The sequence below is a fragment of the Xyrauchen texanus genome, chromosome 15 (genome assembly GCF_025860055.1).
Source record: "Xyrauchen texanus isolate HMW12.3.18 chromosome 15, RBS_HiC_50CHRs, whole genome shotgun sequence".
Lineage (NCBI taxonomy): Eukaryota > Metazoa > Chordata > Actinopteri > Cypriniformes > Catostomidae > Xyrauchen > Xyrauchen texanus.
In genome coordinates this window covers 27562453-27575761 of record NC_068290.1, presented here as the reverse complement: position 1 = coordinate 27575761, position 13309 = coordinate 27562453, and the positions used below count along the sequence as shown (strand labels likewise).

The window sequence follows — 13309 nt, the reverse complement described above, 5'->3', positions numbered from 1 at the left end:
TCTGCTCTCTAGCCAGATTCCAATTACTGCAGTCATTCACCACACACACACACACACACACACACACACACACACACAAAGCATCATGACGGTCTATTGCCTGTTCGTAATGAAATGTTGGGTTGCATTATGTGGAGTGCCTTCCTCTGTGTGAGAGTAAAATCACTGAACGGACTACAAATAAGTCAACTATAAATAACATACTGATCAACACTCTTCTGTTAACTTTTGCTTTTGTAAAGACCTGTATTTTTAGAGTTGTAGGGGAAAGAGTATCTGTACCAAACAGCTAAACTAAAACAGACTCGTAAAGAGATTTCCGGGACATGTTTGGTCGATGTTATTGTGCCAAAGAAGCATCAACCAGTTATTGCATCCAAGGGTTCACATGCTTTTTACACCCTGCACAATGAATGTTTACATTTTGTGTTCAATTAAGACATATTAATAACATATTATTGTTTGTGCAATATATGTTTAAGTAGACAGTATTTGTCTATTGCCAGTTGAAGATCAGATACATTTATATGAGCAATTATGTATGAGAAAATATACAGTAAATAAGCAATAATTTTCAGGATTCCATTGTAAATTACAGTAAAGGGCTAACATACTGTCCGGTACATGTATTCAATACAACAATTAAACATATAAACTGTGGAATCAAACCATTAAATATCACAGCAAGGCGCACAACATGATCAAAGTGAATTCTCTTAAAAACATTTGTACTTAAAGGAGATTTATTATGTGTTATCCATCTTGAAAAAAGTTAGGTTATAATCCTGCATTTTTCATTGTAATTTCCTTTGATCAGTCAGGTGAGGTTCAGAGTGCTCTGAAAGCCTTTCACCTTCTACTGTGACAGACCCTCCAGTGTGTCTGCTGTGCAGCGTCCTTCAGCACAACTCCTATTAGTGGAGCTGTCCACAGCACTGTGGTGCTGAAACCTTAATTCAAGATCACCTTTCTCTTTCTTTCTTTTTCTCTTTCTTTCATTCTTTCTTTCTCATTCATCCATCACTCTTTATTTTTCATTAGTTTTTTGTTCTTTCTTTTCTTTTTCGTTCTTACATTCTTTAATTTCTTCTTTCATTCATATATTTATTTCAATCAGGACCACTTCCGTCAAATATATGATTTATTGAGAATTTGAGAAAAAGATTATGTTGGTGTTATGGTTCTGTTCTGGGCAAAATATTCCCCACCCATCCATGCAGCCTTCTGAATATAACCCCCTAGGGTAACAGAATAGATCCAGCAAAATTATATAATAACATGGTAAAAATCAGTAAATAGCTGAACAACAGATGTTGAATATGAGTGTAAATAAACAGGGTAAGAGAGAGAGAGAAAAGTCGTCTAAAATCTCACCTTCAACTGAGCAGAGGGTACAGACTTGCTGAATATCATTTCTTGGTCAGAAATGTCAAACATAGACAACTATTAACCAAATACAGACTTAGTGACCACCAACTGGCTATTGAAATAGGAAGGCATAAAAAGGCATGGAGAACTAAAGTGGAGGGAATATGTTGTTACTGTATTTCAAGTGAAGTTGAGATGGAGATGCACTTCCTCCTTCAGTGCCAAAAGTACTCACACTTGAGAGATTCATTGTATGTGAAATTACAGCATCTCATCCCGCTGTATCACTCAACTCCAGGTACCCAGAGGAGTATGACAAGCCTGCAGTCTAATGGCAATAAAGACGTAAATAAATTGTATTTTTTATAAAGCAAGAGCAATATAGGTAACTTGATGAAATAACAGCCTTGCTGGCACACAACCAAGATGTGTGTCTTTATGCACTCTTATAAGCGGAAGAGAGTTGAGCTAAAATGTTTGAGTAGACAGGTATGTTCTTGTGATGTTGTTATATTGACAAATGGCTCCAATAGTTGTGGATGTCTTTGTGTGGTGGTTATGTTCACTCACTGTCTCCTCTGTGTGGTCTGTACTGACATATGTCACTTTGAACTGCTTCACATCTGAGTCCAGCACCTCCCAGCTCACTTGCAGACTAAAGGGGGTCTCATCATCCACCAGCAGGTTAGTCACTCCCAGTCGAACAACTAAAAGAGAGAGTCACATTAGTCCCATCTTATCTATCTATCTATCAATCTATCTATCTATCTATCTATCTATCTATCTATCTATCTATCTATCTATCTATCTATCTATCTATCTATCTATCTATATATATATATATATATATATATATATATATATCTATCTGTCTGTCTGTCTGTCTGTCTGTCTGTCTGTCTGTCTGTCCGTCCGTCCGTCATTTCTATCTTTCTTCCTTCCTTCTTTCAAATCACAATAGGATGAAGTAACATTCATCTCACTTGCTGTGGTGAAGGTGAGGGTGGTTGGAGTTATTGTGGTCCAGCCCACTGCAAAAAAAAACAACAACCACAGTTGTTATTGAAGTCTGAGTAAATACTGTATGAGTAGTCATACAGTAGATGCTTACAATACCCAAACCGTGAGCATACAAACCATCTCATAATCTTTTGACATTGTGAATTCTTACAAAAAGTAAGTGAAAGTGAAATTGTTTAACAACATTATTTAATCTCTTACGTGTTTTCTCAAGCAAGTTCACAGCAATGCTCTCTGTCTCGTCTTTATAGACGGCCGTTAGTGACACCTTATAGTCCATGAGAGGAGAGAGATTATGGATCACATAGGAGTCCACAGCTCCATTCAGCAGCATCTATATAACACACAAATATAAATGAAAAATTGACATACCAAGTGCCAAATGCAAGTGCCAAATTAACTTTATTAACTTTATTAACATGGCATAAGTTAAATTGTATGAATGATAGCTTATCTCCTATAAGATGCTGCAAGTCACACAATGACCTGTGTGATATGATATGAAAGTTTAAAAATGCTATATAATTAAATTATAATAGGGACAAAACATTTCAATAAAAATAATGTAAAATACATTTTCACAAGGAATATGGCCAGAACATTTTCTGAATTCCAATGTGATCTAATGGGGAATTGTCGTGTTGTTTCCAAATTTGTATGCCCCCAATTTTCTGGGCGACATTTTTTAAACGTGCCACCATGCAGTGAATGTTCATGCCCTCACTGTGCATTTGACATCACATTCCTTCTTTCAGATAGCAGGCTACATTTGCAAATAAGTAACCATCACATTGTATCCTGTATACATTTTGGTGGTACAGTAGCTGAAAGCTGCAGCTATACGGTGCCAGCAATGAGGATATATATTATAAAGCACACCTGCTATACATTGAACTACAAGAGAGCTTTAAATCTCAGTCAGCTCTGGGCCGTCCCAGCAAACCCATCAATGTGTGTTTCTGGGCTGACTCCACTGTTCTGGGGCACAGAGCCCCAACCACATTCCCGTCTGCCTTGCAGCATGTTATTATTTTCTGCTCTGGTGGCTCTCAGTAAACATATCGACCTGTGGTGCTATCTATAAAGAACAGCTGCACTGACTCTTGGCCAGTAATAAAAACTTTCTCCGTCACACGAACACACTTGTGTCCCTGGTCATGCATGGCTTTGACTGGATGCACTCAGTATGCTGGTGTGTTTGTGAGTGCTGCTAATATAGAGTAGCAATTGGCCCCAGGCCCCAGGTAAGGAAAAGGTATTGGAGTGACTCATAAGTCATTTTCAAGGACATTATGAAAATCACATTTCACGTTCTCTTCAAAAACAAACAGTATAGACTTTTTGTGGAACTAAAACCTGGTAAGAGAAGTACTGTACTACACAATGATGAAACATTGAAGAAAACTCTGATACACTCAGAACTTGTTTGTTAGTGTGAGCTACATTCTTGTTTAACAACACTAAGAAACTGTAAAAAGGACAGAAAAGTTTTATTATAATTATAGCAATAGACAAAAAATAAAGAAAGATAGCTTCAGAAGTTTTTGTTGGTTCAAGGTTTATTAATTCTAATATAACAATTTGTGCTGTTGTGATTTACTCTGGAAATTTGGACTCATTTATTGGACCATTCACAGATTTTAGTTTTCGACTTACATATTTTGCAAATTTTTTAAGTAACTTTGCATAAAAACTAGGGCTGTCGATTTAAGGCGTTAATACAGTGGGATTCATTTGACAAAAAACAACGCGTTAAAAAAACTAACGCAATTAATCGCACCATAATAAGGAAGATTCCTGAGAAATGCCAGGTTGTAGTACCACCTGTTTACTCCAGAGGGCAGTAAGTGAAATTTCAGCTGTATAAGCAACGCACTGTTTATACAGTGAAAAAACACTTCAGTAGGCAGAACAACACAAATATACGTTACGTTCTTGCGTTCAAAACACTTGAAGGAGCGCAAATGCGAACTAAGGGAACTCAAGATGTTTTTAAAGATTGAGTATTAAACTATATTCACTTGACACAGTGAACTAAAAATTGTATGTTTATGATGCAACGCACCCGAAACGCTACACAAGCATGTCTGACGCAGGTGTAAATTGACGGGCTCTTAAACAAGCCCTCATAATAAATCCCAAACTGATTGACAAATTATCTTGTGAAATGGATTGCTGTGAACTTGTAACGAACCCCGCTCCTTCGGTTCGCCCCGCTCCCTCGAGCTCACACGCTCATTCTGCTCCCTCGAGCTCACACGCTCGTTCTGCTCCCTCGAGCTCACATGCTCGTTCCCAATCTCCCCCCTCGGGCTCACATGCCCGCTCCCAATCGCCAGAGTATTGAATAAACCTGCACTCGTCTCAATCACCCCTTCATTGTATACACCTGCACTCGTCCCATCACCTAGTTATTCGTTTCACCTGCACCGCTCGTTTGTTCCCCTATATTTATCACGACCCTTTCGTCTCACTCGTGTTGGTTATTGTTTAGTTACCCCTTCGCTTTGCCAGCTCTAGTGTTCCCCTAGCTCCCCTGTTTATTCTACCTGTTAGTATTACTCGCTATTCTGATTCTGATTACCCGGCTTCGACCTTACGCTTTCCTCGACCACTCTATTTGTAGATTTGCCCCTTTGCCTTATCCTGATTCCCGGCTTCGACCTTACGCTCCCCTTGACTACTCTTCTTCTGGATTTTCCCTATTGTACTTTTGCCTGCTCTTAATAAAAGCAGTTTTCATCTACATTGTGACTGTCTCTTCTTGTGCGGGTTACAGAATAACCAACCTTACAGAAGACAGTCACAATGGAAGCCGCCGAGGATTTCCGCAGCTCGCAAGAGCGGATATGCACGGCGCTTTCTGCCCAGGGATCTACCGTTGGCAAACACGACCAAGCACTCACGGCTCAGGGACAGCAAATACAAGAAATTCTGCAAACGGTACGTGCTATTTCCGATCAGATTTTTCCTGTGCCACCTGTGTCTGTCCCTGTGTCCGTTGATGTTCCCACTGTGTTTCCCAGCACCGCGAGCTTTCAAACCCCTGAGCGGTTTGACGGTTCGTCAGATGCTTGTCAGGGGTTTTTGATGCAATGCACTGTATATATGACTTATCACCCCCTTTTGCACACTGACTGTGAGAAAGTGCATTTTGTTATCTCCCTGCTCTCGGGCAAAGCACGGCAATGGGCTACCGCATTGTGGACCGCCAATAGCCCCCTTTCATTGTCGTATGATCAATTTTGTCACCAGATTGCTGTGGTTTTTAATCACCCGGTAGCTGGCAGAGATATAGGCAGCCGCCTCGTGTTTTTAAAACAGACCTCCTTCCGGGGTCCCCACTCCCCAAGAGCCGAGTCTACCCCCTAACATTACCCGAAACTAAAGCCATGGAAGACTACATTGACGAGGCACTCAAACTAGGCATCATCTGGCCGTCCACCTCCCCAGTGGTGTCCGGCTTCTTTTTCGTGGACAAAAAGGACGGCGGGCTTCGCCCCTGCATCGATTACCGGGCCCTAAACAAGGCCACCGTGACGTTCGCCTACCCCCTACCTCTCATCCAACCGTCCCTTGAACAGGTCAGTAAGGCGAAGGTATTCACCAAACTCGATCTCAGGAGTGCGTACAACCTTGTGCGCATCTGCAAGGGGGACGAATGGAAGACGGCGTTCATCACCACCAGGAGGCACTACGAGTATTTGGTGATGCCGTACGGCCTCGCCAACTCCCCTTCAGCGTTCCAGTCATTTATGAATGACGTCTTCCGAGACATGCTAGACCTCTTCCTCATCGTCTACATCGATGACCTGTTAATATACTCCGCTACACTCTCTGAACACACCGTCCACGTCTCGAGGGTGTTACAGAGACTACGAGAGCATGACCTATTCGTGAAGGCAGAGAAGTGTGCCTTTCACCGCCCCTCCGTCTCCTTCTTGGGTTACGTCCTGTCAGCAGGAACTATGGAGATGGAGACCGACAAAGTTGCCGCAGTCCTATCTTGGCCCGAACCTAGTACGCTCAAGGAGCTCCAACGGTTCCTGGGTTTCGCCAATTACTACCGGCGTTTCATTAGAAACTTCGGCAAAATCGCCGCACCCCTCACTTCTCTCACACGAGGCAACCCGAAGTTCCTCACCTGGAACACACCCGCCCAACAAGCCTTCCAGGCCCTTAAGGAGGCCTTCACGACCTCCCCAGTCCGACGGCAGCCCGATCCCACTCTCCCGTTCATGGTAGAGGTAGATGCCTCTGAGGTAGGGGTGGGGGCTGTACTTTCCCAACCACACGGGACTCCTGCCAAGTTATACCCGTGTGCGTTCTACTCTCACAAGCTGTCCTCCCCCGAACAGAACTACGACGTCGGGAATAGAGAGCTGCTGGCCATCAAGCTGGCCCTGGAGGAATGGCGCCATTGGCTGAAGGGCTCTAGGTTCCCCTTTGTCGTTTTCACCGACCACAAGAACCTAGAGTACCTCCGCGCCGCCAAGAGGTTAAACCCTCGACAGGCCAGGTGGGCTACGTTCTTCACCCGATTTCATTTTACCGTGACTTTTCGTCCGGGCTCCCAGAACCTCAAGGCGGACGCACTTTCTCGCCTGTTCAGCCATGGCTCGGAACCCCCTGAGTCAGAAACCATTCTCCCCACGTCGTGCGTCGTTGCACCCGTTCAGTGGGAACTGACGGAGGCCATCCTGCAGGCTCAAGACGACGAGCCCGCACCTCCTCAAACCCCCCCCAACAAGGTATATGTCCCCACCATTATTCGCCCTCAACTGATGCAGTGGGTACATACTTCACTTTGTTCTGGCCACCCGGGAATTACCCGGTCTACCGAGCTGCTCGCTAGGAGATATTGGTGGCCCTCACTCAAAGACGACATTCACGACTTTGTCCTCTCATGTCCCATCTGTGCCCAGTCCAAGACGCCTCGTCACCTTCCTGCAGGTCTCCTCCAGCCGTTACCAGTACCTGACCGACCGTGGTCCCATATTGCTATGGACTTCATCACGGACTTGCCCCCCTCCGACGGCCGGACCGAGATCCTTGTGGTCATAGACCGTTTTTCAAAAATGTGCCGCCTGATTCCTCTGCCCGGGTTGCCCAACGTGACACAACTGGCCGACCTGGTGATCACCCACATCTTCCGTAACTTCGGTATTCCCGAGGAGATCACCTCTGATCAGGGTACCCAATTCACGTCTCGCTTCTGGCGAGCTTTCAGCGACAGGCTGGATATCCAACTCAACTTCTCCTCGGGATACCACCCCCAAACCAATGGCCAAACCGAGCGTCTCAATCAAGAGATAGGCAGGTACCTGAGGGCCTACTGCGCCCAAAACCAGGGCAGTTGGCACACCTACCTCCCCTGGGCCGAATACGCCCAGAACAGCCTTGTCAGCTCATCGACACACCTCACCCCCTTCCAATGCGTCCTGGGCTACCAACCACCTCTGTTCCCGTGGGAAGCTGACCCCAGCGACGTTCCGGTGGTGGATGCCTGGGCCCAGAGGAGTGCCCAGGTCTGGAGAGCCACCCACGACCGGATACAACGTTCCGTCCAAACCCAGAAGGCTAAGGCAGACCGCCGACGCCGTCCTGCCCCCCTGTTCCATCCGGGTCAAAGGGTTTGGCTCTCCACCCGAGACATCCGTCTCCGGCTCCCGTCGAAAAAACTCAGTCCCAAGTATGTCGGCCCTTTTAAAATTATTTCACGCATTAACCCTGTCACATACAAATTACTTTTACCACCCCGCTACAAAATTTGTTCTGTGTTTCATGTTTCCCTTCTTAAACCAGAGCACTACAGCCCCATGTTTCCACCCATGGCAGCCCAGATACCCCCTCCACCACTCGATGTCGGCGGTCAACCCGCCTATACGGTCCGGGCTCTGCTAGACTCCCGACGTCGGGGAGGCGAGCTGCAGTACCTGGTTGACTGGGAGGGCTACGGACCTGCGGAGCAGTCGTGGGTACGGTCGAGAGATGTCCTGGATCCAGCTCTTAAGCTGGACTACCATCGCCAGCATCCCGATCGTCCCGCACCACTTCCCAGAGGTCGCGCTCCTCGCAACCGAGCGCGGCCGTCAGGAGCCGTCCGTAGCAGAGGGGGGAGTACTGTAACGAACCCCGCTCCTTCGGTTCGCCCCGCTCCCTCGAGCTCACACGCTCGTTCTGCTCCCTCGAGCTCACACGCTCGTTCTGCTTCCTCGAGCTCACATGCTCTTCCCAATCTCCCCCCTCGGGCTCACATGCCCACTCCCAATCGCCAGAGTATTGAATACACCTGCACTCGTCTCAATCACCCCTTCATTGTATACACCTGCACTCGTCCCATCACCTAGTTATTCGTTTCACCTGCACCGCTCGTTTGTTCCCCTATATTTATCACGACCCTTTCGTCTCACTCGTGTTGGTTATTGTTTAGTTACCCCTTCGCTTTGCCAGCTCTAGTGTTCCCCTAGCTCCCCTGTTTATTCTACCTGTTAGTATTACTCGCTATTCTGATTCTGATTACCCGGCTTCGACCTTACGCTTTCCTCGACCACTCTATTTGTAGATTTGCCCCTTTGCCTTATCCTGATTCCCCGGCTTCGATCTTACGCTCCCCTTGACTACTCTTCTTCTGGATTTTCCCTATTGTACTTTTGCCTGCTCTTAATAAAAGCAGTTTTCATCTACATTGTGACTGTCTCTTCTTGTGCGGATTACAGAACTGTTTGCCAATGAATGGCTTATGTTCAATAATATGGTAGTAAACAATACATTATATTCTAAAGATGCTTTTAGTATTGTCTTATCAATGATTAACTTCTGCCACAAGAATGTAATGCATTTTAATTATCTGAATATTTTTTATTATATATATATTTTTTTCATTATATAATTTTTAAATATTTAAAGATAACTATGTATAATTATATATTGATATAAATATGTATAATCTTTATATATTGAACTATTGTTATTTGAGGGGCTTTCTCAGCAAATATTTGCATATGCGATTAATCACGATTAATTAATCGGGACACCATGTAATTAATTCGATTAAAAATTGTAATCGATTGACAGCCCTAATAAAGGTTGTGTGCTAAATGCAAACCCACCCCACTAGATTCAAACATAAAAATGTCAATAAAATAATCATGTAAAGAAAAACTACTCTTAAGATGAGATGAGATCATCATGAAATCTGTTTGCCCTAGCTAAGTGTTAAATGTCTGACCTCTTTCTTGTCTCCTCCTCCAGTTGGTGACCAGGCCAGCTTGTAGAGCACCACATCTCGGGCAGGGTGTGACCATTTCACCCGGAAACTCTTTGAGGTGACCTCAGAAGACATCAGGTTTGATGGGGGCGGCACGAGCTCTGAGTGAGACAGGATGAAACAGTTGAGTAAACTAAGACCCTTTGCATAAGAGGAACAGTTTGAGAAACCTGTTATAGAAATAATCCATTTGTTGCTACTAGAGGCCCAGCAATTACACACAGCAACTTTAAATGCTACTGAATATCATATCATTATTTTGCATTCCCTCGCAATACATTTATAATGGTTTTACTATGTTAACCATATTTTAACCTTGATATACATATCAAAACCATAGTAATAATACAGGAAAATTAAAACTATGGAAATTTAAATAATAATTTTGTGGTTATAATGGTTTTACTACAAATACCATGATATTTGTTGTTAAACCATGGTAACCACAAGAATAACCATGGTTAAATAGCTAGTATACTGTATTAAAACCATTATTTCCACCAAAAAAAAAAAACATGGTTACTTAACTTTTCATAGTTACTACAATATTACTAATGGTATATTATATTACTAATAAACTATGGTATTTATATAGTTAAACCATAATAACCACAAAATTATGATTTTTTATTACCAGAGTTTTCATTTTCCTGTTTTATCACTATGGTTTCACTACAAATATCATGATTCAAATAAAATATGCAGTAAAACCATGGTAAATGTATTGCGAAGGAACCCAAAACTATTGCAAGGGCACTGAAAACATATTGTGAGGGAACATAAACTATCGGAGGGAACACAAAAGCCTATTGTGAGGGCACGCAAAACTATTTCAGAAAAAAATAAACATTTCTGCCCTGTCCTCTTGGGGGCTCTGTACTGACCAATGAAACTAAGGCAGATCTATTCTAGATTCCAGCAGCCAATGAATAATCAATGAAAGCAGCAGGTGGAGAAAGTTCCAAGAAAGAAATGTTTAATCCAGGATGGAGAAAGTGTCCATTCCATTCTGGTTTGAGGGCAAAAGAATAGACATGCATTCCAACTTGGGAGTAAATGGCAGACTCGGTGTAGATGAAAATTGTAGATGTTCACTTGGAGGTGGAAAATACAGCACAAAAATATGCACATACATGTACATGTGAAATCAGCACTTCTGTGAGTAGATGACATTTGTTTTTGTCCATGCTCATGAGTGAATACCAATGAGCCCTGTCTCTTCTGAACTTGAAAAAATAATTTGCATAAATCCACACCCACTAGGACATAAGGAGACATTCATGCATTGGAAAAAATTCCTAAAGCACATTCAATTATTTCATTTGAACCTTTATGTTCTGATTGTGGTCTCATATTAATAGCTTGAAAAACATAATTAACATTGAAGAATTAGGTTGATACACCAGAACTTTGGCTAATCTTGGAGAGCTGATAATAAACTTGATAACTGTCCACCATAATATTATTACATTACTTATGTTTGGGGTCTCAGAGACCCCAGATATAAAACATAGATAAATACAATAAATTTCAAATGCTTGGATTTTCTGACTGGTGTACACAGTAATTACTTTTAAGCATAGTGAACTTTATTGGGATTTCTGGTAGTCCAAACATAAAAACACTCAAGCCAATCTCAACAGATCATGAGGGTTAAGCAGTCACTGGCAGAGATGAAATGATCTCACTTGTAGTGAATCCTCCACTGAGCGCCTCTGATTGGCCGGCATCATAAAGAGCAAAAACAGCAACGGTATACTCTGTCAAGGGTGACAAGTTCTTCAGGTACACATTGGTGACTGGACCCAACTCCACCTAAAGCAGACCACAGAACAATAACGCATGCTGCAATTAGCTACACTGAATTAATTATAGAACAAGTGTGTAAATTATTGTGTTAATTAAGACTGATTAGGAATGGAACAATTTGTAATTACGGCTATAAATATTGAAGTTAACACAGTCTCGTATGAAACCTGATGGTTAAGTGGGTGTCAGAGCATGTACAGAATGTGAGTGTATCTAAGTGCATGTTTGTTTAACAGAGAGAAACAAATATATGTCATGTCTTGTAGGTTCTGCTCAGGTGCTCACCTCATTGGTCTGGACACCATCTGTCTTGACATACATGACTCGGTAGCCCTTAACCTTACTGGACACTGCATCCCAGTTGAGTTGGACAGAGCTGTGGTCAACTTCAGTGACCCGCAGATTACGTGGAGGCCTCAGGGACACTGGAGGAAGATATGGACAAATAGTCAATTAAACAGTCTCAATTGAGAGACAAAAGATGCTTCTGTCATTCCTTCATGGTGTCCAAAGCAGTATTTTGTCATGACAGTGGTCTTGGTCTTCTTAACAAGGGGTCCAGTTTTGGCTGGTTAACATGGGTCAGTTAGTCCCTGCTGGTAGATGTTGTAACAAGAGCTATCAGAATTAATGCATTAATGCATGCAATTAATTAAAAAGTTTAACATGTAAATGTTCCTTAATCTCGCATTTACCGCTAATAGAACATAAACCAGCATAAAAACTGATTAAAAGGGTGGAACCTTTGTAATGTGTCTGCCTGGAGTCATGACACACACTTCACAACACAAACACACACAGCAGTGATTCAGTGTCAGTGATAAAGTGATGGGGAAAGGACCTCTTAACACTATTTAATGTACAAATCAAGCCAGATGAGTATTTTTCAGCCTATGTAATGTGCATTTTAATTTCCACAGAAGCACGTCAAGTCTGAGAGATTTAATGCCCACTGCAATGAAAATACAACCTATGGGGAGACCAGTTCTTTCTATTAGTCAAACTCCCACTTAGGGAAATGTTTATTGTTACTTGAATTTGTGCTATTTTAGTGCATTTGTATCTTTATACTGTGGAAGGCCTATGAGGCCTAATGTTAATAAAGCATTATAATGTTACATATTGTTTTGCTTTCTTTCCTAAGATGAAAATAAATAAATGCATTTCGACAAGAAATGAAGTATACAATATATAGTGTCAATTAATTGCGATTAACTAAAAATTTTAATCGACTGACAGCATTATAGTGGTATATAGTGCACAAGCTATATGGAATACTTAGACTATTTGCATGGAAAAGAGTAACCAGTATGTTTTTAAATGTGTCCTTTTGTTTTTCATGGAAGAAAGTTGAACGGGTATGGAACAACATGAGGGTGTGTAAATAATGACATATTTTTATTCTTGGGTGAACTCTTTATTTTCTATATTTATAAATTATTTAATTATTAACACAGGACTTAAAGAAATCAACTCCTTTTTTTCCCAGTAAAAAGATTATGTGATTGTATTTAAAGTTTAATGCTCACGGGTGGCCTCTTTAGCAGTAACTGGGTCACTGGCCTCCTCTCCAAACATGGCATAGACCGTAACGGAGTACTCTGTATTAGGAATCAAACCCTTCAGCTCCACATCATTCACTGTCTCATCCACCTTCAGCTGCAACATAAAAACAACAGAAACACTTCAGAGCAGCGGAAAGGCTGCTGAAACACAGATGAGAGTGTAGCCGAGGGAACTCAAATGTGATGAATGGTATTCTTCTTCTATGGGTTCCATGAAAAGAGGTACACACATCTTGATAGTGTGGGATTGATGTTCTCAAGAACACAAGACAATCTG

General features: G+C 42.4%; 1 protein-coding gene across 4 annotated transcripts in view; it reads right to left on the bottom strand.

The window, feature by feature from the left end:
* LOC127656031 (collagen alpha-1(XIV) chain-like) overlaps nt 1-13309 on the bottom strand; it is a 197028-nt gene that overhangs the window by 105700 nt on the left and 78019 nt on the right. For all 4 annotated transcript variants that reach the window (XM_052144161.1, XM_052144159.1, XM_052144160.1 and 1 more), the window contains 7 exons: nt 12997-13126; nt 11753-11892; nt 11347-11473; nt 9620-9759; nt 2590-2722; nt 2352-2399; nt 1939-2075 (listed from right to left, as the gene is read on the bottom strand). In XM_052144161.1, coding sequence (XP_052000121.1) covers nt 1939-2075; nt 2352-2399; nt 2590-2722; nt 9620-9759; nt 11347-11473; nt 11753-11892; nt 12997-13126 — 855 coding nt within the window. The remainder of the gene's footprint in view (nt 1-1938; nt 2076-2351; nt 2400-2589; nt 2723-9619; nt 9760-11346; nt 11474-11752; nt 11893-12996; nt 13127-13309) is intronic.